Source organism: Mytilus galloprovincialis, chromosome 5 (genome assembly GCF_965363235.1).
Source record: "Mytilus galloprovincialis chromosome 5, xbMytGall1.hap1.1, whole genome shotgun sequence".
Taxonomy (NCBI): domain Eukaryota; kingdom Metazoa; phylum Mollusca; class Bivalvia; order Mytilida; family Mytilidae; genus Mytilus; species Mytilus galloprovincialis.
This window is the reverse complement of record NC_134842.1, coordinates 3,835,107-3,862,929: the sequence shown is the minus strand read 5'-3', so window position 1 is coordinate 3,862,929 and position 27,823 is coordinate 3,835,107. Positions and strand designations below refer to the sequence as shown.

General features: G+C 30.6%; 2 protein-coding genes across 6 annotated transcripts in view; one reads left to right on the top strand and one right to left on the bottom strand.

Moving 5' to 3' along the window:
* Positions 1–26,947, bottom strand: part of LOC143074977 (carboxypeptidase D-like) — a 35,340-nt gene extending 8,393 nt beyond the window's left edge. The window contains exons 1-8 of one of the 4 annotated variants that reach the window (XM_076250181.1): positions 26,018–26,032; positions 24,842–24,966; positions 24,252–24,376; positions 20,342–20,404; positions 4,710–4,904; positions 3,824–3,921; positions 1,218–1,390; positions 312–496 (exon numbers count right to left, since the gene is read on the bottom strand). In XM_076250181.1, coding sequence (XP_076106296.1) covers positions 312–496; positions 1,218–1,390; positions 3,824–3,921; positions 4,710–4,902 — 649 coding nt within the window. In that variant the 5' untranslated portion in view covers positions 4,903–4,904; positions 20,342–20,404; positions 24,252–24,376; positions 24,842–24,966; positions 26,018–26,032. Of the gene's footprint in view, positions 1–311; positions 497–1,217; positions 1,391–3,823; positions 3,922–4,709; positions 4,905–13,318; positions 13,438–20,184; positions 20,306–20,341; positions 20,405–24,251; positions 24,377–24,841; positions 24,967–26,017; positions 26,033–26,897 lie in introns of those variants that run through there. The other 3 variants (XM_076250182.1, XM_076250183.1, XM_076250179.1) reach the window with 3 other exon arrangements.
* LOC143074976 (serine/threonine-protein kinase NLK-like) overlaps positions 26,049–27,823 on the top strand; it is a 40,644-nt gene continuing 38,869 nt past the window's right edge. For both annotated transcript variants that reach the window (XM_076250178.1, XM_076250177.1), the window contains exon 1: positions 26,049–26,770. In XM_076250178.1, coding sequence (XP_076106293.1) covers positions 26,589–26,770 — 182 coding nt within the window. In that variant the 5' untranslated portion in view covers positions 26,049–26,588. The remainder of the gene's footprint in view (positions 26,771–27,823) is intronic.

The following is a 27,823-nucleotide window of genomic DNA, read 5'->3' as shown; positions in this document are numbered from 1 at the left end:
TATTGCACTTGGATCAATTGTCACGTCACTATCATTGACATACTTTTTCAAATCATTCAAGATGTCTGTTCTTAGTTCATGCCATTATGCATTATCTTAGCCACTTTACATAATTGTAGCAATACATTTTGTAAGTGCTTAAAGAAAACATTGTTGTTCAGTTAAAAACTTTATCTAGTGTCTAGCAGTCAGTTTAGAAAGATGAATTTGGAAGATTAATCAAGGAATTTGTGCATTTTGACATAGTGAGAACTCTTGCTCCAATTTTGTCAATCAAAACTATTCATAGATTTATAAGTATTTCTATTTACCATTTACATAATTATCAAAAGGATAGTTAGCCACCATAGCTCCCCCATGTAGGTTAGCTGACAGAATAAATCTATGTTGTTTTAACCAGTCCATCACTGCTCTTGTCTCAGGTTGAACAGGTCTTGGATTAACCTCAAAATATCCCGGGAAATTTCTGTTCAAGTCATAGTTATTAGTGTTTGGTCTGAAATTGACAGTACATTTTAACATATAATTATAAAAGAAGATGTTTGGGTGCCAGTTGGACACCTCCAGATACGAGATTTTCTTGCTGTGTTGAAGACCCATTGGTGGCCTTCTGCTGTTTTCTGCTCTTTGGTTGGGTTGTTGTCTCTTTAACATATTCCCCATTTCCATTCTTAATTTTACCATTATGAATATATAGAATAACTAATCGAAGAATTTAAATAAAGAAAACAATTCAACATGTGACTGAACAACACATTAATTCATGAATGTGCGTAGTGCATGAGTAAATTATTAGTGTTGTTTAGTCACAAAGTTGAATATTTTTACAATATTAAATTAACAACGTCTTGACATTGCCTTTTTTGTATGACGTCAGAGGAGTGAAATAACTACGTTTATTTCACATTTGAAATTATCAGTTTTTATTTCACTGGGAAATCAATGTAATAAACCAGTTTATTTTATGAAAACAATATTGAAGTATATTTAATGATGAGCATTTGTAACATTCCAAAATATGAATTTACCCTTCACTTATATCAGATAGATTCATATAGAATTATGTGGTTTAATATGATTAGCAATGAGAAAATTATTCACAAAAGAACATAGGAAAACAATGTTTACAATTATAAGTCACAGTTCAGCCTTCAAAACTGAACCAAATACTTTATTTGGTAAGATGTAAATGGCATCAATAGCAAAAGTATACCTACCTGCCTTGTACACCACTGCAGTCACCTTCTGAGGAAACTTCAAATCCATCAGGATTCATAGACGGCAGGATATGTACCACTGTGTTATCTAGGAATGTCTTTATTGTGGAATTAACATTGTAGTTAGTCAGATAATAATCTATAAGATGAAGCAGCATCTCTCTGCCTACAGCCTAGGAAAGAAATCAAAAGCATCTTTTAACATATACCTGCGATATGGCTCACAAAAATTTTAAGTGCATTAATGCATACTTAATAAGAACCTAGGCTGTCAAAATTACAGCATACTGGTTGTTTAGTATTTTATGGTTCCATAATCTATATTTTTAGAGATAAAGGGCCATGAATCTTGAACATAAAATTAAATAAAACCAGATGCTCCGCAGGGCGCAGCTTTATACGACCGCAGAGGTTGAACCCTGAACGGTTGGGGCAAGTATGGACACAACATTCAAGCTGGATACAGCTCTAAATTTGGATTGTGATTAAATAGTTGACACAGCATAGGTTTCTGACACAGAATGAATGTGGTCTAATGAACTTAATTTTTTTTTTTGCCTTTGAGCAATTCACTATGCTGTTGAATATTAATCCTCTCAAAAAAATGTTTGAAGAAATTTTCTTTTTATTTATGAAATCTGAAATGAGAAAAATTTACCCCCCCCCCCCCCATTTTTTTTTCACATCCCCCTTTCCCTTTTTCCAAAACTGATCTCAATTCAAATTTCTAATGGAGTTTGCAACAATAACTACTCATTTAAATACATCATAAAATATTAAAATGTAACAAAAGGTGCTTGTTATCACTGAATGGTAAAGATTGTTTTAATTTATCAGTTGGTAGTAAAAGTGAATAAACATTGTATATTGTATAAAACAATGATTTAAGTTGACTCAACTACTATTCTGGACAAAGAAAGATAACTCCAATCAATTGAAAATTTCTTGCTATTGCACAATATTGTGCAATTAGATATTTCTGGCTATTGCGCAATACTGTGCAATTGAAAATATTTGCTATTGCACAATACTGTGCAATTGAAGATTTCTTGCTATTGCGCAATACTGAGCAATTAAAAATTTCTTGCTATTGCACAATACTGTGCAATTGAAGATTTCTTGCTATTGCTGAATACTGTGCAATTGAAAATTTCTTGCTATTGCACAATACTTAATATAATAATTTTGGATCCTGATTTGAACCAACTTGAAAACTGGGCCCATAAACAAAAATCTAAGTACATGTTTAGATTCAGCATATCAAAAAAGCCCAAGAATTCAATTTTTGTTAATATCAAATTTAGTTTAATTTTGGACCCTTTGGACTTTAATGTAGACCAATTTGAAAACGGGACCAAAAATTAAGAATCTACATACACAGTTAGATTTGGCATATCAAAGAACCCCAATTATTCAATTTTTGATGAAATCAAACAAAGTTTAATTTTGGACCCCGATTTGGACCAACTTGAAAACTGGGCCAATAATCAAAAATCTAAGTACATTTTTAGATTCAACATATTAAAGAACCCCAAGGATTCAATTTTTGTTAAAATCAAACTAAGTTTAATTTTGGACCCTTTGGACCTTAATGTAGATCAATTTGAAAACGGGACCAAATATTAAGAATCTACATACAGAGTTAGATTTAGCATATCAAAGAACCCCAATTATTCAATTTCTGATGAAATCAAACAAAGTTCAATTTTGGACCCTTTGGGCCCCTTATTCCTAAACTGTTGGGACCAAAACTCCCAAAATCAAACCCAACCTTCCTTTTATGGTCATAAACCTTGTGTTTAAATTTCATAGATTTCTATTTACTTATACTTAAGTTATTGTGCGAAAACCAAGAATAATGCTTATTTGGGCCCCTTTTTGGCCCCTAATTACTAAACTGTTGGGACCTCAACTCCCAAAATCAATCCCAAACCTTTCTTTTGTGGTCATAAACCTTGTGTTTAAATTTCACTGATTTCTATTTACTTATACTAAAGTTATTGTGCGAAAACCAAGAATAATGCTTATTTGGGCCCTTTTTTGGCCCCTAATTCCTAAACTGTTGGAACTAAAACTCCCAAAATCAATCCCAACCTTCCTTTTGTGGTCATAAACCTTGTGTCAAATTTTCATAGATTTCTATTCACTTAAACTAAAGTTATAGTGCGAAAACCAAGAAAATGCTTATTTGGGCCCTTTTTGGCCCCTAATTCCTAAAATGTTGGGACCAAAACTCCCAAAATCAATCCCAACCTTCCTTTTGTGGTCATAAACCTTGTGTTTAAATTTCATAGATTTCTATTCACTTTTACTAAAGTTAGAGTGCGAAAACTAAAAGTATTCGGACGACGACGACGACGCCAATGTGATAGCAATATACGACGAAAAATTAAAATTTTTGCGGTCGTATAATAATGTACAAATCATTAATATGGTAATTAATTTGCAATGTTTTACACCTTCTTTTCAATCTTTTTATGGTTTTGTGTTGTTGGTGTGTTTTATTATTGAAATTGACGTCCCAAATCTGAATATAATTTCATAGTTTTGTTATGTTCTCTTTCATTGACAATAATCCCAACTGTCTATTATCTCAGTAAGCTTACCTCATTTCCATGCATATTCCCAACATACTTCACATGAGGTCTCAGGGTCAAGTGGTTCTGGGGTAGCTTACCAATAGCCAGGACATGCAAGTCTCTTTCTGAAGAAAAAAAAACGATAGCCACAACATTTAAATATCTGTCAAACAAGAATGTGTCCCCAGTACACGGATGCCCCATCCGCACTATCATTTTCTATGTTCAGTGGACCGTGAAAATGGGGTTAAATCTCTAATTTGGAATTAAAATTAGAAAGATCATATCATACAGAACATATGTACTAAGTTTCAAGTTGATTAGACTTCAACTTCATCAAAAACTACCTAGACCAAAAACTTTAACCTGAAGCGGGACAGACGGACGAACGAACGGACGGACGGACGAACGAACGAATGGACGCACAGACCAGAAAACATAATGCCCATAAATGGGGCATAAAAACAGTTACCAGGACATGAAAATTTGTCAAAAAAAAAATAAAAGCCACAACATTTATATGTCTGTCTAAAAACTGCACGGACATCTAAATCATAATCCAAGTCATATAAAACTATGTCTAAAATAATCTAAAACCATGACAAATTAGTTTTATTCATGTCTATATAAAAATACAATAACCAGAACAAATAAATTTATGTGTAAATATACAATAGCTAGGACAATTAAAATATTCATTTTCATAACCATATGAGAACTGTATAATCAATATAAAATTTCAACAAACAAATAGTATCCAGGAGAATATTCGATAACCTACATCACAGTCATTTTCAAAGTATGGCTGTAGAAATCTGACAAAATTGTCCAATGTTTTTGGTATTTCTACATTTGTGTAACATTGAAAGGGAGACAACTCTATCATTTTCAAGTTTAATTGATAGTTACTTACTTTGAACAGTTTTCCCAATACTATACAGATGGGTAAGATCAGGATATGTGTTGGACATATTTGTCAGGTAGTTGGTCAGATCCTGGTAGTTGTGGTATTGAAAGTCTAAAGACAAAGTCACATGAAATAGACTCACAAATACTATGAAGAAATTCATTCCCAATCTTATCCATCTCTGAGACTCACTGACCATTCCTATACAAATACAGTTTAATATGTCAATTATAATCCTATTTGTTGATATTACATAAATACTATCTATAAAATAAAATATAACAACTCAAATTATAAGTAGCTAGGTAATGGTGAAACACAAAATTTAATTTAACATTGCTTGGTTATGGTTCACAGACTGACTGGTTTCGGTCCGGACAGAGTGGTACAACATTTATATAACTTTTGAGTGTGATCTGTTACCAAATAGTAATTATCCTTTATAAATAACTGCATTATAAGGTATATGTTATCCCTCACCAGATAATTTATATCTGTTATTATCTCTATGTAACTCTATTATAAATATAACTTCCCATTCCAAATTTAAGCCATTGTTGAAACTAACTAACCATGTCAATAAAATAACCTTCCCAACATTAACTGATTATTTACATTTTATTTCATTTAAATCCATCACTAACACAACTGACAAATGAAATCCTCCATCTGTACAAGAAAATAAATAAGATTTGTCCTGTGTAATAATAATCCAGTGGTCATGCAAGAATCTGACCAAGTCATTTGACCTTTCATTATAAAAATCAATATGACTATGATGATTTTGATAAGACATTGTAAATTACTCTTTACTGGCTGTTCTCCTTCTACTCCTGTCTATCTACATAATACAAATGTCTGAAATATCTATTTTCCAAAATTAAACATTGATTGCACTGAGTCAACACATTTGAAAAGAAACTTTTGTAAGGATATCTACTGGCTTTTGTAAGGAATATCGACTGGCTTTTGTAAGGAATATCTAATTTCTCAAATACAAATATAATTACATAATAGGTATTGATAGATCTGAACTAAGAAATAAGAAGAAACAAGTTGCTTTCTTTAAAAAAAGAAATGCAATCGTAAACCCAAATGCTTGTTTGGCATTAAATATCTATTTAGATAACTGTTTAATAAAGATGTATTTTTTATATCATTTTTGTGGTATAAGAATTAAAAACTGACAATGATTGTTTACTTAATGAAACTACAGTTCAATGTGGGTTGTTATATATTCTTGCTAAAGCAATGATTGCCCGCGACCAAGGAATATTTTTTTCTCCTCTCTCCTAAAAGACAACATGCTAAGTCACCCACTGGATGTTCCATTTTAAGGTGCTGTTTTTTTTTATAACAGTTAGTTTTTAGGCTAAAGTTCAAATACAAATGAGAAGAAATGTTATCAATAAATGATTATTTGTGTTCAAGAAATGCAATACGTGAACCTGTAAAATAGCTGTTTTTTTTATTGAAATTTGATATATGTTCATGGTTATTTGAACAATGGCTTTATATTGATCATTAATAATAACTTTACACCTGCTCTGCACTGTTTTTGTGATGCTTAGGGTAGTAAACATTGTCAATTTTAAGTTGTGTGCTTTGTGCTGACGTAAAAGTTTTTGATGGCAAACCTCTTTTTGTAAAAACTTATTAAAAACTTTAACTTGCTTTGAAGATATTATCCGAATGTCCATTTTTACTTTGATGTTTTCTTATATTTCAAATTATGGGTCATGAAAAATTGCACTACATCCTCTTCACCTTGGTGACCGAAACCAATTCATTAATAAAGTTATTTTGTGCCTAGACAAAACAGCTTAAGCCTTGTATGTATATGGATAAACAAACAAAATTGAAAACAACAAAAAAACTAACATGATCAAACCTGAAATTACCACTGAATACCCATCACCTAAATATTAGTTTGTTTAAAGGCCACATTTTACTTTTTTTCTTTTTTTTATCTGAACACGATTTGTTCATTAACTTTTAAAGGGTTTCTTTTACATGGTAAAGTTACACTACTGGCTAATGGTATGTATGTAATTCTTTTTAACCAGGTGTATTCATAAGCTAATGTCCCAAGTCAGAAGCATGTTGTTTAGTGGTTGCTTTTTTTTGGTGCAGTTCATATTTGCTTTTTGTTTCTGGTTTGAAGTTAAATTATATTTAATTGTTTTTTATAACAGTGTGTTGGTGCCCTTAGTAGGATGTGACCCACGCCTTTGTTATGAAGGCTGTATTATAACCTATAACTGCTAATTTTGACTACATTGTGTCTAACACTTCATGGAGAGTTGTCTCATTTGTTATTACTACCACATTTAAAAAGATATTCCATCTGACATTTGACAAATTCATTAGAATAATCTACATGTATATATTGAAATTGAACTGAATTGCCTTGTTTATAGTTTCTTATATTGACCTATCTTTTTTCTCTCTTGCTGGATAGTTTTATACTGTTCATTTGGGTGCACTGTGTAGCCTACTGATCAGTGAGATGGCTCAAAATTTACACTATTTTACATTTTCGTACTTTTAAAATATATATTAAAACCGAAAAGTCATCATCTGATCGTCTTCAAGAAATAATAATTATTTATTCTTATTTTGACGAACATTTTGAAGAGCCTTAACTACAAAAGGAACATATAGTAAGATAATCTGTTCCCTGACCATAACTATATAATAGAAATTATTTTTTTCTTATCTCTGTCTGCATCTATCATCACTCTGTGTCTATAAATCTAATTAAATTCATTATGCCATTGTTTGAAGTATTATTTCTTACATCTGCATAGTCAAATGCATAATATATTTTGGATTTAGATTTCAGTTTTATTTTTTTTCTTCATATTTAATATATACTTATTCACATTTTGATAACGAAAAGGATTCAGATGTACCTTTAACAATCTCATTTGTTATTTTAATCAAGGAGGTATTATGACCTCCTTGTTTAAATAAAAAGGAAATAATGTTCAGTTGCAATATTTAAAATTTGAAATAAAGAAATTAACTGTATTTCAATGTGCAATTTTAAGAAAATAATAACGGAGATGTACTTTTATAATTATCTTAACGTTATTTTCAATAAACATTTTTTTTTTGTAAAATCCACGTTTTTAACCTCTATTTAATGACGTATATTAGATGATATACATCCTTGGTCTATCCTAGATGTCAAATTAAAAAAAAAAGACTTCCTCTTAATTTCAGTATGAAAACAAATAGATAGCCTGCTTTGTACATCATGTACATATTCCCTAGACTCATAATCTAAAATGAATTGCTAGTAATACTACTTTTACAGATTTTAGTTTTGACAAATCTCGTTTCCGAATATAAATCGCCTTGTTTACATGAAAGCTTATCTCATAAATTAACACAGCTGGTTTCAATGTTTGACTCTAATTAAAATAATTACGCATATATAAAGGTAAATATTAGCAGCTTGTAATTGCGTGCAAGGAAGTATTCAAATTCTCATTAAAATGGCTTGCGTCCAGTGATAACGCATCATATATAACATATCTCTATAGCAACTTAAGATGCTAATGCTTATTCAACAGGTCAATTAATAAGATATTGCGCATGTATATGAAAGGTTGCAATAGAAAGAACAGATGTATTCCAAATAACATCCGGCGTTCCGAAAGACTACGGACATCTTCCAATATATACTGCGTAAACCCTCAGGGTTATAAATAAAATAACATAATATATCAGATAATTGTATCCCCAGAATGAAGGCATGTGTACCAGTACATTAATTGGAACATTTTTGAACTTTTGGAAAAGATTTACAGAGATCACTTTATATAATAATGTCATGATTATTTTAATGAGATCAAATTATTACCTAAACCCCTGAGGGTTTACACAGTATATATTGGACGATGTCCGTAGTCTTTCGGAACACCAGATGTTATTCGGAATACATAGATCTGTTCTTTTCATGGCCACCTTGCATATCTATGCGCAATAGCTTATTAACTGACCTGTTGAATAAGCATTAGCATCTTAAAGTTGCTATAGAGATATATTACATAGGATGCATAATTTATTATTACGGAAGCTACTTTAATTATCATTTGAATACTTCCTTGCACGCAATTACAAGCTGCTAATATTTACTTTCAATATACGCATAGTTATTTGAATTAGAGTCAAACGTTGAAACCAGCTTTATTAAGATATGACGGATAAGATTCATGTAAGCAAATGCAATTCATATTTGAAACGAGATTTGTTAACTAAAATCTATAAAAGAAGTATTACTATCATTTTATTTAAGATTATGAGTCTAGGGAATATGTACATGATGTACAAAGCAGGTACTTTTTTTCATACTGAAATTAAAAGGAAGTATTTCTTGCACTTTCTTGAAATTTTACGTCTATGATAGACCAAGGACGTGTATACATAGTTTAAAATACGTGCCTTGAATAGGTGAAAAAACGAGGATTTATAAAATATATATTGTTTAATGAAAATAACGTTAAAATTAATAATGAGAGTATATTTCCGTTTTTATTTTCATTTAAATTGCAAATTTAAAGTTATTTTCTTTGTTTAAATATTGCAATGTTATTTACTTCTTATTAAAACAAGGAGGTCACATAATAACCTCTGGATCCATTTCGTCATTAAAATGTGACTGATAAGTAGATATTCAATATGAAAAAAAGCTAAAAACACTGAAATCTAAATCTAAAATATATTTAAAAAAAAATACATTTGACCATGCAGATGTGAGAAATAATACTTCAAGCAATGAAACAACGAATTAAATGTGCCACTTTAATAACGACTGATAACCTTTAAATTAATCATGCATGCAATTTTAGCAGACTTTACATGGTCGGCACTAAGATATCAAATATAAAAAAAAGAAGATGTGGTATGATGTCAATGAGACAACTATCTACAAGAAACCAAAATAACACAGAAATTACAAACTAATGGTCACGGTACGACCTTCAACAATGAGCAAAGCACATACTGCATAGTCGCCAAAAAAGACAATGTAAAACAATCAGTCAAAACAGAAAATTAACAAAGTCCGTATAAGTAACTTAGTTGCTCGCCAGAGGAACGCTAAGTAAGCGTTAAACGCGCGTTGCATAAGTTTGAAGAACGTCGAAATCAAAGGATTACGCTTGGTGAACGCTTTTACACGAGGAAATTTTTATGGAGCATAAAAAATTCCATTCAGCTCAAGCGTATACCTGTACGCTACACGCACATAATATACATGCTACAAGAGCATTGAAAAGGCTACAGATAAGTTTGAGACACATTAAGGGCACGTTGTATATGGTTCAAAGGACTTCAAAATCGTTTGACTTTAACTAAAACAAACACCCCATAATGTCCCAGACACTCCGAAAGCACGGATTATCGTTCCAGATACGACCGGGACACGTCTCAAATACGTTCAATAGACATTTTTCTTTCGTAGCGTACATTCCATCTACGTTGGACAAACGCCAGACATACGCCAACATACGTCACCTGAACGCCCGATAAACGCTTAGGTACGCTTCTCCCATGACCAATACACGCTTTAAGCTCGTTGTGCACACGATACAGATATGATTGACAAGGTTGAATGCATCCAAAATTACTAGCGTATTGGTAGGGTGCATGATTTTTTTTTACCACGGACGACGTACGTCGGATCGATACATTGATGTGTGACGCCGGTATAATTACATTAAGTATAACAATCAATGTCAGTTTCTAGTTCTTATACTACAAAAGTAATATAAATATGAAAAGCCACAGTAATTATTATTATTTTTCCTTTAACTTAAATACACGGATACAAATAAATCTTCGGCTCTTACAATCCAGCCGATTATTATAAATTCTATAATCTTCGTGTTTTCATATATAATGCCAAACAAGCATTTGGGTTTACGATTGCATTTCTTTTTTTTTAAAGAAAACAACTTGTATTACAATGTTATAGTTATTTTACAGTGATGGCTTTTATATTACAATGTCATAGGTTGTTTTCTTTTATCATGCAGTGATCACTTTATATTACAATGTTATAGTTATTTTACAGTGATCACTTTATATTACAATGTTATAGTTATTTTACAGAGATCACTTTATATTACAATGTCATAGGTTGTTTTCTTTTATCATGCAGTGATCACTTTATATTACAATGTCATAGGTTGTTTTCTTTTATCATGCAGTGATCACTTTATATTACAATGTCATAAATACACCATCACACACTATGAACTAGCTTTTTTTTAACAGGAAAAAATCTGATGGACTGCCACATTGCAATAATTTAAAATATTTGACCATGACCTAGGGTCAGGCCCAGAAATAATCATTAAACTGATGTGTACTGATGGGAACAAAAATTTAGTGAAAATATTATTGATCTGTTGCAAGAAGTTCCATTATCAACTAACTTAAACAGAGACTTAATTTAACATTCATTTTTTTTATTTGATTTAAAGTTGCTGAACCATGACCTTAAGTAGCCTTGACATGTACTGATAGCACTGCAACCTCATATTAAAATATCAGTGATCTACCACCATACTACGTAGTCCAAGCAGAAACAACTGATAGTACTGCAACCTCATATTAAATATCAGTGATCTATCACCATACTACGTAGTCCAAGCAGAAACAACTGATAGTACTGCAACCTCATATTAAATATCAGTGATCTATCACCATACTACGTAGTCCAAGCAGAAACAACTGATAGCACTGCAACCTCATATTAAATATCAGTGATCTACCACCATACTAGTCCAAGCAGAATTTAACAATTGTTGACAACTAACTTGAGCTGTTGCTGGAAAAGCATTATCATCCCTGTGTCTGGCTTTCAGCAACTTTCATCCCAGGCAAGACAAAAAGCAGTTGAAAAGGGCTAATCTCATCAGATGGATAATGAAAAACATCTAAAAAAAACCACAGGCAAGATGTGACAGGGTATTAACACATCCCTTAAACAACAAAAAAGACGCCAAGGTAACAGATCTGAGAGTATTCACATTTACAGTGACACCTTGCGGTCAAAGCCAATAACAAATAATAAAATAAATCTTGTATTTAAGACTAAAACAATCAATCAGTATACATCCAACATCCCATGGATTTAATGTAAATACAGCATTAACAGTAATAGATAAATGACCTTGTACAATGTTAAAATGTAGGTTAGGGAGCTACCATTTGATTTTTATGGGGGGCTAGGATGAAAAATTTTGTCCTGCTTTTTTTTTTAGTTATAATCTCTGTCCTGGCTTTTTATTTTTTACTCTATTCGGTCCTGCCTTTTTTTTTACTAGTTTATCCTGACTTTTTTTACACAAATTGTCATCCTGCCTTTTTTTTTTAACAAGTTTCTCATCCTGCCTTTTTTTTTTACTCAAAACTCCTGTCCTGCCTATTTTTTTCAAATTTCATCCTAGCCCCCCCATAAAAATCAAATGGTAGCTCCCTTATGACAGATTGTAGTACCATTAAACGCCTATGTGCCAGCATGCTTAAAGGTTTATACATCAAATGCCTATGTGCCAGCATGCTAAGGTTTATACATTCAGTTTTCAGTACTGAAGTCTTGATTAGTAACAAACCTGGCCTAGGGATTTATGAGTGAGTTTACAAACCCTTTAGATATTTTAAACATCATTCAACTGTTTTACTCATTAAGGAGTTTTACTCTTTCAATTTATTTGTAAACTACTATGGAATCATTATTATTCGTTGGATACCAATTGTCATGGATTTCGTGGGTACAGGGGAAACACAAATTTAAATGTTCAACAAATTACAAATATTCAAAAGGAATGTATGCATATTTTGCCAAAACCCTGAAAGTACATCTGCGCGAATAAACAAGCCTTTTTCAAACCACGAAAAATGGTACCCATGAAAATAAATGAATCCACAGTATACTTTGGTAAATGTTGGCAAATAGTTAAAGGCCGCGCACACGGCCACCTTTACAATCTCACTTACAAATTTTAAGCTAATTTCCATTTTTTTCTTGCTAAAAATGTGAAAATAATTTAATGAGGAATATAATGATCAGGTTATAGTAAATTTCCTACTGTAATAATTATTTGCTGAGCAAGCAATTTTTTTTTAAAACATAATTTTAAGTCGTTTTTGATAAATTTACAAAATGTTATCTAAATAAATTGTTATAATTATTATACATTACCCTTCGTGAACATCTTGTCTTAGTTAATGGACTGTGAGAGCTTTTAATTCAGAAGTGAGGTTCTCAGGAGTTTGACCTTATTTTAGGATAACACAATTTAGATGTTACATATCTAATAACACATTAACATCATTGTGTAAGTCTCAGATCTCTCCATATACACATTATTTTTCTTATGTGAATAATTGAAACTTCTATTAAAACATTAGGTTTGTTTTAATATAAATTTCAATTGTTGACAGACAAAAAATGATATGTACATCGCAATAAAAATAATAATAAAAAATTGGCGAATAAAATTTAGATTTTTAAACTACAGGCATTTTTTCTTATTAGTTTACAAGAATAAGATAATTATACCCTAGCAGTATAAGTAATAATTTGAACGTCTTACCCCTCATGATGTACATCAGCCTTTACTTCAATCCTCCCCAAATTAATATAGATACTAAAGAATTCATTTATCTACATTCATAAACGTGTCAGAAGATTTAAGTACCATTCTAGTAACACTTTAACTAAGGTTTCCTTGTCTCTCTGACTACAGCTCAATTTATAACAAAAAAACAGAGAAATCTTACTGTGTTCAATATCTACTTTGAAAATCAATGTAAAAAGATAAGAAAAAGACAAAATAATTTAAGTGTGAAATTAGAAAAACTTGTACTTTTCTGTAGAACACAGCCTCTGAGCTCCCAAGAGATCCCCCTGAGATGATCTATTTACAGCTGTAAAATCATTTATTATTATTCATATAAAACTTACAAGCAATAATTCCACTGCAGTTGGTAATTAAATTTATATAAGAGTCACTTTTATGACTTAGTGATGAAACTGATCACTGATTTATATTGATAGGTGTTTGTGGTATATCCAGGGACAACAGATTTATACTGAATGGTTTATATTTAAATTACTGAGTTTAAACAAAAATGTATTAATATTATATATGCTATGAACAAATGTTATTTAAGGAATGACTGTAATATTTTTCTGTCTATGAAAAAGTAACATAAAAAAAGTCTAGTGCACACTGAATAACCCACATAGTGGGTTATTTTCAAGTGTGCACCATATATTTTATGTTAAATGTCAAATTCAAAAAACAATATAAGAGATAAATTATTTCATAGAAAATCATTGAATATTGATTGCGCTTAATATAACTGAAATATTTGCAACTGGACAACAACCAACCAATCAATCAATCAATCATTGACAAATATGTGTAATTATTAACCCTTAATTTTATCTGAGCTGTTCATCACTTTATAAACTAGCTTATACTCCTTTTTGATAAAAATTGTGTATTGTTATGAAAAATTCTTCTGAAAATGTTTATTTGTTTATGATTTTTATTAATTGGATATATCTATCTCGCCTTGACTCTGACAGATCAGTATAACAACAATAAGACACATAACTGCAGTAAGTAATTCATTTTTGAAATAAAAAATAATCATTATCAAACTTATTTCTTCCCTATGTTTTGTTTCATACCTGAAATAATAAGTGTAAATATCTTCTAGAGATAATGTCCCAAATTGTCAAAAGCTCATGCAATAGCTGCATGATAATTCCAATATTAAAATTTATTTTCATTATTAGTACAAACATGTATTACTTACTGCAGTAACAGATTATTCCACTGCATTGACCTTCCCCATGTGATTAACACAAACACTATCTCAGATACATTGTTTAACTAATCATGATTGGTACTAAGCAATAGTTTGATAATTCTCCAATAAAAATACAGTAAGCACACTTATACTTCATCATCAACCAAGCTTAGCTTAGAGTGAAGATGCACCATATAATCAATTAAATCTCAAGTATTTATAAAAAGTCAGTTTATCCTCAGATTACACACAACACACTGTCTGTCAATAGATATAGGAAGATGTGGTATGAGGGCCAATGAGACAACTCTCAATCCAAGTAACAATTTATAAAAGTAAACCATTATAGGTCAAGGTACGGCCTTCAACTTGTAGCCTAATGGCACACACCAAATAGAAAGTTTACTATAAAGGGCCCAAAAAAATACTAGTGTAAAACCATTCAAACGGGAAAACCAATGGTCTAATCTATATAAACATTAAAAAAGAGAAACACTTATGAACCTCATAAACAGAGACAACTACAGAACATCAGATTCCTAACTTAGGACAGGTGTAAACAATTGCAACATATATTTGAGGTAAACAAATGTATAGAAATCAGGTATTGATAATCTTGAATGTCATAGAATCTTTTCTACAGCATCTAAAAATACCTTCAACAGGTGATGCTAAATTCTCATGCTTAATATTGTAAAAACACAATATATTCAGCTAAAACAACAAAATTTTATTAATTCCTTCTGCATATATATAAAAAAAAAAAAGATGTGGTATGATTGCCAATTAGACAACTCTCCACAAGAGACCAAATGACACAGAAATTAACAACTATAGGTCACAGTAAGGCCTTCAACAATGAGCAAAGGGCCATACTGCATAGTCAGCTGTAAAAGGCCCAGACTGCATAGTCAGCTTTAAAAGGCCCAGAAATGACAAATGTAAAACAATTCAAACAACAACGTTAATTTTGTTAATTTACATATGTAACTGAAACTTGAAATCATTAACAGCCCTTATTTTGTACAGGGGACATGTAGCTGATATCAGCATTTGGCCCATTATAACTGACTTCAGTAAATAAATATAGTAATATGTACACCAACAATGATTTGTAAAACAAAAAAGTAAAACACCTTACCGTGGCTTCTATTTTATCTTGCAAGTACATGCAAAATAAGTTCCGCGTAATATTTGAAGTGAAAATTATTTGAAACAATGTTCAAAGGAAAAAAATCTCTGCTTGATAAATTTTTATATTAAATAGAATCATTAAATACATTTATGTATATCATAATGAACCATATCAATTCCATAAATCCAGATCTGTCGTTTTGTAAAATGTTCATAAACAATGACTCTTTGCATCAGGTTAAAACACAAATTCAAAAAAAAACTTAAAATTTATATATTATGCAAATCATATAAGAATTATTGATGAATCAATGCAGTGGGATAGACATTAGTTTACCTCACCCACTCTGGGAAACATATAAAAATAAAAAAAGACATATGAATCTTTGAAGAGTGACCACAGCATGGTACAAGACAGATTAATGAATGCCCACAGTATGATAGGAGATACAAGGTATGTTTAGTATATTCCATGCTGGTTAATTAACAAGCACCTGTCAATCACAAAGTATTTAATGTATCCTCCACACTTCCAATCATATACCTCTATACTCAGGTGTACTTAGCATTACTTTAAAACACAGAGAGTGGGATCTGAACATTTTGACTCAGGACAATAGATTCTTGTTCTTTTAATGTATACCATATAACCAGAGACATATATACACAGTCTCTGATATAACCAACACTATAGGTTACAATAAGGTATCTGCCAACACATATCTTTCCTCACAATTTAAATGGTTGCTGGTCTAACATTTTTTTCTAAACTTCTACCAAGTTTTTTAACTTTCTACTTTATCAATACATACTAAAAATCTACAACCAATTGCTGATAACAGTTAACCATGGCTTTGTTGATGATGTTTAACCGTGGTTATACAACACATGGTTTAGAAAAGGGACACCTTGGTTCAACCAATCTTGCTCAATACAATGGATTACCAAGGTTAGAAGCGTTAGGAGAGGCAGAGTGTTCGTGTCCACCCTAATGAGCTTTAAATAGATGTTTAACATGTCCCACTAGTTTAAACTGCTCTTTTTCTAAATCCTGGAACTGTATCTAATGGCTCTGTATTAATGATTAAATGATAATTAGTAATTAATGGATTTTCCTCAATATTTTGTGTGCTAGTTATAGTTTACAGAAACATTGTGACTGAGATCTCTTTAGGATTACATTACACCAAATATAGAAAGACACTAATATTTCCACATCTCTATAATTAAATTTAATACCATGATGCTCAAAGATTGGTTTGTTTAAATCTAATTTTTAGACGAAAAACAAAACAATTTTCTCAAAAGCTGTAGTCACTTTTATACATGTATATTTACCAATGGCTAGTGAAAGTTACTCCAAACAACTATTCTCACTTCAAATATCTACAGATTTGATTTTTAACATGAACTTCATGCCACCCAACAATAAATGGATGGTCTACTACAAACATTGTAATCTATTTATACCTTATTTACATATTTTATATTATTAACAAATAGATGATCATAGGGTTGAGATCATACAAAATCATTTAACATTCAATTCAGTCTTTTATTCATTAACTTGTTACTTGAATTAATCACTGATTTATATATAAAAATAAGGAGATGTGGTATATGTCATTGCCAGTCAGATATAGCTGTTTATAGTTCATTCCAACAAGAGTGCACACGCTGAAATGTCTCGCCTTCTTTGCTAATCATTAATATTATGTTGATAGACCTAAATATAAAGCTTTATTACAACTGTCACATAAACAACATTAAACAAGAAAACTAAATATTGATCAATGAACCATGAAAATGAGGTCATGGTCAGATGAACCATGCCATGCTGTAGTCGATGCTGCCAGATCACTATCCCTATGTCGAGCTTTCTGCAACAAAAGTTGCAGGCTTGAAAAAAATTGAGCAAAAAAATCTAATTTAAATCTTAGTTACCTCCCTATATCTATTTTATCAATATTCAACTAATGGGGTCTGAGTTTCAGGGGCAGATCCAGCCATTTTAAAAAGGGGGGTTCCCAACCCAGAGTAAAGGGGGGGGGGGGTTCCAGCTATATGCTCCCATTCAAATGCATTGATCGGCCAAAAAAAAGGGGGTTCCAACCCCCCAAAACCCCCCCCCCCTGGATCCGCCGATGAGTTTCATATATATGACAAATGGATTGATGTTTTACAAGTATCTTTTCAACTGTTGGTTTACCAAGGTGCCCAACACCATGATTGAGGGTAGTAATGGGGGTACCTTCATGATGTAAATAATGGTAAAAAATCTTGTCAAATGAAGTTAACAGTAATTTTTAGTGCATGACGAGAAAATGTACACTTTCTTTAAGATGATAAAAAATCAGCTGAATTTGAGGAATCACACTATTTTTTTCCCAAAAATAACAGTAACGATAATTATTTGAGACATCTGACGAATCACAATGAGGATATTTTGACAAATAACAGTAAATTTTTAACCAATTTGACCCTAACGGTACAGGGCATTACCACCCTCATGCTTGTCATGATCCAAACATGTTTTAAGTCCTGGTGCAACCACTTACACATTCTTTCTAAATCTTTTGTTTTGTGACTATAAATATATCATCTAACTACTGGAGATAAAAATACATAAAGGGGAAACCTAGATTTGGGTCATAATATGAAATATAATCCATGCAATGTGTGGCTACTTAGTTAGATGCTGACAGATTTATCAATAATTTATGATCAATGTATAAGTGGTTTTAGATAAGAAATTTCTCCCTCATCTGGCTTATTTTGTAGAGTGTACAATTTTTTTTACATTTTTAACAAATACTATTCATTAAATGCATTAAAACATAAAAATAAATTAAATGTCAAACACATTTTTCTAATCATGCATTTATCAGTGTACTTCTATGTTATAAATATGTTTAGATATGATCACTATTACAATGTAACGTTATCTGTAGTTTTGTGAAAAAAAAGTCATTCATTTATCAATTACATCATATATTATTAGTTACATGGTGTGTTAGTGACCTAATATTTATATATACATGTATATGGGGGTCAGTAAATTCCATATGGGGTGAGAGCGAATCATATTAGGTCAATAGCACATTGTGTAACAAATTTATCTTACCAACTCTCTGCCTATCAAAGTGATTAACGTCTTCAATTCTTAGTATGAAGAACCTTCTCCAATTTGTCTCATACAAAAAACAGTTGCCCACAATATAAACTTGATAGCTTTAAATGTGTTTTATGAATTGATTTCAATCACTCAACATCATTTCTTTTTTCAGATTTCTTTTTTGATTTGAAAGGGAAGTATCTCCTTATTAACATCATATTGTAACTAACCCTATATGGTAACTAAACGTTTTTATTATCCCTTCCTTTTTAGTTAACAATTTTGAGTTTGTATCCGACATATTTTATCTCACTTATTTTCTATGATATCACACCTTAAATGATTTATAACTTTCAAATGTCCCAGTTTTATTTTTTTTCTTCATATAAACACAGTTTTTCTCATAATCCATGTATTTATATATAAATGAGAAGATGTGGTATGATTGCTCTTGGGCAGCAGACACCAAATGAGATAGAAATAAACATTTATAAGTCATCATACAGCATTCAACAGCAAAACTTAATATGAGGCAGGCATTACCTGTAAATGGGGACGAAGTCTGTATGAATTATTTTTTTGTAACTTAAATATTTGTTAAAAAAATGGAAACGGAAATACCGTTACGTTTCCGATTTTGATTCTGTTGTTAAGGATTTTAGTTGTTACATTATTTAAGATATGACGTCATATGCAATGTAAACAAAGAAACGCTTTCATCAGGTAACGTTTTTCATATTAAGGAATTATTAAAAATGAAATTTGTATTGCGTTCCTTCCTATTTTAAACTAGACTGATAAATATCTATTTTACTCAAAGCTTCATACAAACGAGTCCGGTAAAGGAAGTACATTGTAGATTTATGCCCAGATGCGGGATTTCAAAAAATGACATCAAAAAAATTGAACGATTTTGAGTTCATTATATTACAATGAAATTTTCCCGATTTTTAAAAAAAAAAATTTTATTGATTTTTCTACTGTTATTGGGGACTTTGTCCCCATATTATGCATAGTACACTTAATTACCTGAATGTTACAAGTGTAAAACATTTCAAACCACCTGGCTTTTGTACTTAACAAGACACCCCAAAACAAATATGATATACTGCAGCAAATGACAAGCTCCTGACTTATGACAGGCGCACCCAGAATGTTGGCATGTTTGACTCTGTTCAAAACACAGAATAATGTGTGTTGACCGCATAAGGTCATTTAAATAAAATTACTTTTTAAATGTTAAAAAGCAAATATGTGTTTCATTTACTGTTAAAGTTCATCAATTTAAAAGTACATGTATTATAATTTTGTAGACTCACAATCAACAAAACTGCTTATTATGTACTTATTAAAGCTGTTTCCCTTTGGCTCATAAAAAAGGTCAATTACCAGTATTTCTCTTTTTTCTGGTAACCTTACTGGAACATCCAATGTTTTGGTTAAACTGGCTTCCTTTTTGAGAGATAACTTTTATCAGGCAAAATGTAAAACTTCTATTAAGAATTTTATATTGAAGAATCTAAATAAAATAAAATAATATAAATACCTTAGTTCTCTCTTCTAATTGAAACAGGAAGTCAACAAATCATTTTCCAAACTGAATAACTACCTACAAGGCATAAAAAACAACATGTCAAAATTACATCTCTAGAAATTAACATATACAAGTGTGAAAGTCAATTACAACATGGTTTAGTCCTCAAATTACATCTCTAAAAATTAACATATACAAGTGTCAATGTCCATAAAACTATCACTTATACTGATGTCAATGTCCGTAAAATATATATCAATACACTCTTAAAAACTAATTAATATGTGATCATACAGAGGAAATTTAGTACAAGTTCTTCATATATATATATATATTCCATTTTCTGACCAGTATAAATTGTCTTGTTGTTTTACTAATAGGTAATTTGTTGCATTTCTTTCACTTTCTACTTAAGCCGTGACTACCATGACTACACCAAATGTATTACTATGTGAAATTAACAACACTAAAAACAGAAAACAAAAAGTAATCTGTAAATTGTGACAACTTTCCCTTGAATTTGTGGTTTACCTCTACCCATCAAATCCATGAATAAAAATATATACATGGTATTTGGTTTTCAATGATATATAACCAGAAATACATTTACTTAACAGTTGATGCCCCATGTTTTAAACATTTATATTAAAACTCATTATAAATGCATCATTTAATTTCACTATTTATAGGGCAAAGTATCTCAAATCATATTGCCTTCAAATGTATGTTTCAAATTAAATTTCATCAAAATTAGAAACAGATGAAATAAAATGTACATTGATGTTTGAAAACAGCAAGACACTACATCCAAGAGTCAGTTCTCTTTTTATTTGAAAATCTTCCTTGCAAGAACAGTCTTGTGATAATCTGCACTTTTTGAGATAACTCAAGATTTTTCTCCAATATAAGTCATAGTTTATAATTTTTTGAAATTGTTAAATTTAAATGTTGAACAATTATTTGTTAAATATAAACATATTGTCAAATGTAACTAATTATTTGTTTTAGCTCATTAATACAATAATTTATTTGAATGCTCTACAAAACAAAATAAAAGAGCAGAGTTCCAATGTGCTCTGTGTTGCACTTATTCTATATTTTCAAGGGACATACATAAATTAGGTTTTTAGTTTTCTCGTTTGAATTCCATGGGCTTTGCTCATTGTTGAAGGCCATATGGTGACCTGGTGTTAATTTCTTTGTCATTTTGGTCTCTTGTGGAGAGCTTTCTCATTGGCAATCATACCACATCTTCTTCTTTTATATATATATAACTCTTTTAATAAACATACAACTAAGAATGATAAAAACAACCAATTCTTAGAGATTTTCATGCCCATTTCAAACTATCTGTTTTACATTCATATGGCCAATCAACTCAGGATTGAAATGAATCACAACTAAATTATAACATTGGGATAAATAGAGTAAGAATTGGTGAGGAGTCTTTATTTCTTAATATAACAAAACCAAAGACCTTATATTTTTTGTTCTACCATAATTTAGAAGAATGATATGATTTGAAAACTATATAAACTTATAGTTATCATGAATACCAGTAACTTAAATTAAACAACAGTAGCACCAGCTTCAATGTAGCATTGTAGGCATGTGCTTAAAAATAATTTTATAAAACATTTTTTATTCATTTAAAGAATTTTACTAAACTATTTCAGCTTTTCTGGTGCTTACAATTAAGTTTTGTGAAACAATCCTGATTTATACAATGATATTTGGATATATATTTCTGTAAACTAAGCACTTTTTTGTGTTCTTTATACCAATTTTTTGTATTATATATAATCCTGTAGATTACTGTCTAAAATATTAAAGAAGATAACATTGTATTTATAAATTTTTATTAGATTACATAATCTAATTCTTTGAAAAATGTTTTAAAAATACTTTGATATAGATAACATTATACAATTTAGAAAGATGTTATATAATATGTTTTTTAATATATAAAGACTGTTCATCATAATACAAACATAATTCTGTGTTTGTTTTTGAACACCAATTAAAGATATTGAATAAAGGGCCATAACTCTTGATTATTTCTTATTGTCTATAGAAATATTTCCTTGAATGATTTTTCTTATTTTGTTTAACAATAGAGGACTGACATTGCACAACTTTTATAACAAAGTTTTTTTTATAATTTTGCAATTAAACGAAAAAAAAACATTTTATATTTTCTAAAAAAATATAACCAATATCTCATTTAATTTACATTCTTAAACAAAAACTGTAATTAACTAAGACAGCAACTTGTCAATAAAAGGAATAATATACATGATGTAATGCTTTTAATTTCTTGATACTGAGTTCATCAGCTTCAATATTTGCTCATCCTGGCAGGCTCACTAGATACACTTTCTGATAATGTAAGCATAAAAAAAAAACACAAAAAAACCCAAACTCTTCTATAATATTACTTTCATGTTTTAATTTACTGGTTTTCTACAGATAAATATTTGATATTTCACCCAAACATGATGTCCAAATATTTTGCTATTTGGTATACTGGATTTGCTCATTATTTAGCGGAAGTCCCTACAGTGACCTAAAGTTGCTTAAACTTGTAAATCAGATCTCTTGTGGAGAGTTGTCTCATTGGCTATCAATACCACATCTTCATATTCTTATATTAGTTATATAAATTATATTTGTTTCATTCTAATAATTTTAAACATGATATTCATTGTCAGGAATCTGATGTACAGTGGTTGTCCTCTGTTTATGTCTTAATAAATATTAGATCGTTTGAATGGTTTTACCCTAGTAATTTTTTGGGGCACTGTATAGCTTACTGCTTGGTGTGAGCCAAGGCTCCACGTTGAAGGCCATACCCTGACCTATATTACATATATATAGGTCCTGTAATGGTTTACTCTTTATAACTTGTTTCTTGGATGGAGAGTTGTCTCATTATCACTCATACCACATCTTCTTTTATCTATCACAAAAATGAATTAGCCTTGTTTATATTTTGAGATTTTTGGCCAAACATATTTATAATGTTGACGAAAATCTTTTAGATTATTTCAGTGTTTTAGATTTTTTTCTGTGTTTTTTCTTTCTATATGATGTTTTTAACTTTATACAGATATATACCCCTAACAGCCTGTCATATGTGTACAAAACAATAAATGATAAACAAATGATATACAGCAACAAACAACTTCCATTGAATTAGTGGCTACTAAGTTATAATATTAACAAGAGAACAAAAACTTGTATATGGAGACAGAAATTGACATAACTCAGTAATTACAACATGTACAATCTCAATCTTTTTCAATTGAATGAAAACTACTTCATTTAAAGTAACTTCAGAGTCAAGAGCAGTTATGTTTTAACTGGCTGTTTATATTATACAAATATCACATTAAAATTCAGGATAACATATTGAAAGTTATGAAAATTCATTGTCATATCTTCAGGGCATTTCTACAAATTGTTTTACACATCTAAAATTTTAGTATTTCTACAATACAATGGGAGACAAATCATGTTTTACAATTCTGCTTTTTATCACTATAGATTGTCTCCCTTGTTTTAGAAAAAAAACCAGTTTAATATTAATATCATTTTATTTATCAATTTCAACTGCAGTTAAAAAAAATTCCTTTTGTAGAAGAAACCAATTATATAAATCTTGCATGAATTAACAGGGCCAATATCCTAAATACTAAAAGGATAGAGAATAGAAATGGGGAATGTGTAAAAGAGACACCATCCTGACCACAGCAGAAAACAGCCCAAGGCCTCTGATGGGTCTGCAATGCAGCATGAAAATATTTCACCCAGGGGTAGGCTTCAGCTGGCTGAACATTTGTTTACCGTCTCTCACAACTATTATAAAGATGATACAGTTGTTAGATCAATAGATGTAAAAAGTTTTTGTTATTTATCATACCTTTATCCTAGACAGTGCTTTTCTTGTATTGTTCTAATTGTATTTTTTGAGTATCTCTTTTTATCTTTTGAAAGCCAGCTGTTGTGAGGACTATATACTCCATGGGAATCCAATCCAGATTTTACCTATGAACATTTATAATTTTTGAGTAATTGCTCCGTGATTCAGATCCCTACATGGATTTTGATTGAGATATATGCAGTGTAAAAAAGGTCAAAGTGAACATTTGTGACGTTACAGATATTTTCTTTCCTTCTCCAATTAAAAGTGTTACATTGATGGTCAATAAACTGGTTCCTCTTGTGTGGCTGTGTGTGTGTTATTATCATGATGCTGATATACAGATTAATGGCATTTAAAATCACGAAAATGGAACAATATCTTCAGGTCCAATTCTACAAGACATTTGTTTTTGTGTGCCCTATTCTTTAATGCTGTTCAGTTATGTTTCAACCCTATTTTTTGTTCCTCATTGGTGATTTCTAATTTCATCGCTTGTCTAAGCACACACCTACTTGTCTGTCTTCCACACATAAAATGTTAAATTTGTGTTACATGTCTTCCACATACAATTATAATTATATACATACCAGGTTTTAGGCAATAATCTTCTGTCTAACCTCCACATTACATCAGGCTTTCTTCAGGAATCAATGTTCTGTTATATAATGGTATAACATTGATCACTCATTACATGGCCTATATTTAAATCAATCTAAAAATATCAATGAAATCTATTTTATCGGATCAATTATCCCACGTCTACATGGAACTAATAGTTCAATAGTTATAACCATCTACCTACAAGATGGTTCAACAACTCGTTAAAATGGATACAATTTTCAATATTGAAAAAAAAAAATAAACAAAAAAAATGTTAAATTTACAATTTTCGTAAAATCAATCAACATAGACTAGTATCACATCTGACATATCTGAACATTTTAAAAAATAGTAAAAAAAAACAAAAAAACAAAAAGTGTTACATGGCCCATCACCTGGAAAATAACCAGATGTAGAAAATAATTACCAATTTGATTTTTATAAACATATGTAATTTGGTTCATTTTTTCTATTTTCCCATGTATTTTTTTATAGCTTATTAATTATTTATGCCACCCCCCCCCCCCCCCCCCCTCTCAAATGTTGTCAGAAAGTCTAAAAATGCAGTCAAGTTTTTTTCATCCTTTTTTTCTACCTCTTTGGAGTTCAAACAACAGTTAGTATTTTAAAATTAATAAAAAATAGAAATGAAAAATAATAGTTCATATTCCATCCTGCTCTAATTTCTAATTTATTACATAGATTTGTCTACTCAAACCAATTTTAATCTCTTGCACAAATTCAGTTTTATAATTAAAAAAAAATGTTTTTCAAAAATTCTACAAAGTTTAGAAAAACTACTTGTTTCATTCATTTTTTCAAGGGATGGATTTAAACATCAAGTTGATTTGTTACAAACATAAATGTATTCAAAAAAGAAGAATTTTGTCTTTCATTCTAAGGTTTGATATTTGTTTTCTTCAAATCAATCAATTTTGCTCAATGATAGTTCAATTCACTAATACGTGGACAGTTGTCCAATTAGACAATATACAGATTAATAATTACTAATTAAAATCTTAACCAATCAAATTTCATAATATATACTCCATGTCATTGTTATTTTCCCAGTGTTTATCAACATTTGTGTAATTGAAATTATCCTTATTCGGATTACGTGTATATGTATTCGTAGGATGAGATTTTAATGACGTGATCAAAACCTGAACGAAGAAAACAAGGCTTCCCCAGTCTACATCAGTCCTTTGTCGTCATGATGATCACTTCCGTAAAAAGAAATAATTAGTGGGCGTGTCTTTTACAAACACGTGCTTTCGGTTTGACATATTGTTGAAATCATTCTTCAGTTACCGGACATTCTGAGAAAATATGAGTCTTAAATGGATTGTATTATTTTGAAATATTGATAACAACTATCTTAACATTTTATATTGATTCCTAGATGGTTCGCTAGTGGATGATTGGAAAAGATTAATTAAATTCTACTTTTCTTTTCGTGACCTACAACAGACAACATTGCATTTTGGGAAAGATTGAAGCGTTGTCACGTGATTTCTTTGTGTGCCGTACTCGCGTGTGAGTCAGAACCCTGTCACCAAATAACACGAAATTATCTTTATGTTTTGGTAAATTTATATAAGATTTCAAAACCAAACTCTCCAGTTAATTCGGAGAGTCATTAGTGAGTGTGGATGTATCGGACTTAGAAATGCAACAGTGAAATTTTAGCATTCCAAGCGTTTTTTTCGTGCAGGCAGTGTTCGTGGGGTTGTAATGGCAGTGGTTGGACATAGACACGCGAGGCATATCATGGCTTTTCAAGGAGGGGCACCACCCGCTCCATCTCAGCATGCAATCCTCACAGCAGCAGTAGCTGTCCCATACTTTCAGGTTGTGCCTCCTCAAGACGTACAACCCGACCGGCCAATCGGTTACGGGGCTTTTGGTGTTGTATGGTGAGTGTATATTTCTTTGTTCGTCTCGTGCAAGTCTGTTCATAGAATATTTTAAACAAAGAAAATAATAATAAAATGTTTCATTTTCATGTTATTCAATTAGTCAAAATAAAAAGGAAATGGGTACCGTTCATTGCCTCTTCTTCGTTTCAACTTCTTTGTTCTTGAAGTAATTTCTTTGTGACATTGTCACAAAATCAGCTGATTGTGCGTGATAATGTGAACACAGTTTACCTTTTTACAAAGAAATCATTCCATTCATAATTAAACAGGATTGATAGATATATTTGTTATCAGTTAAACTTAATTGACAAACGGTATAAGATACAAATTAAAATTTATATGAAATTATCTTGTATGGACAGGTGAAATAAATTTTGGAATTCATTTCATTTGATCTGACTATATTTGATTTGTAGACATGAACTTAGAGAATTTGTTTTTATGTTGGTCATGAAAAATAAAAATAAATAGTTAAGTATGATCCCCAGTCAATTTTTAGCTTTTTGTAAACAATAATAGTTTCACGAAAAAAATATCAAAATATTTTGGAAACAAAAACTTCAAGGTTTCAGTTAACAGTTGTAGTCCAATTGTTAACCTTACATTTTGTATATCTATCAGTTTTAAAAAGAAAAAGTTGCATCCAGCACACACAGAAGTTAAACATATACTTATATTTTATAGGATGTTCAACATGTTCAATGTAAACAAATGAAAATAAGCAAAAGGAGATATTCCAGATACATTATCATGAATGCGGTCACTTTAAACTATAAATAATCCAAAATGTTTTCCAATGCACAAGAAGCAAACAAAAAAACAATAGTATTTAAAAGAACCTCATAAAGAACATAAAGAATATGTTAATTTGAAGCATAATTTTTAACGACCCCTGTCAGATTTAATATTTGAAAAAGTAAAACGAAAATCTTCTTTAAAAGAGACCTCATGCCAACTTCCTCTCTGTAAATTGGAATATGTCTTAAACCACATATAAAATACCCATTTGTAAGTATATATACACTTTTTGGTGTGCACTCCGACATTAAT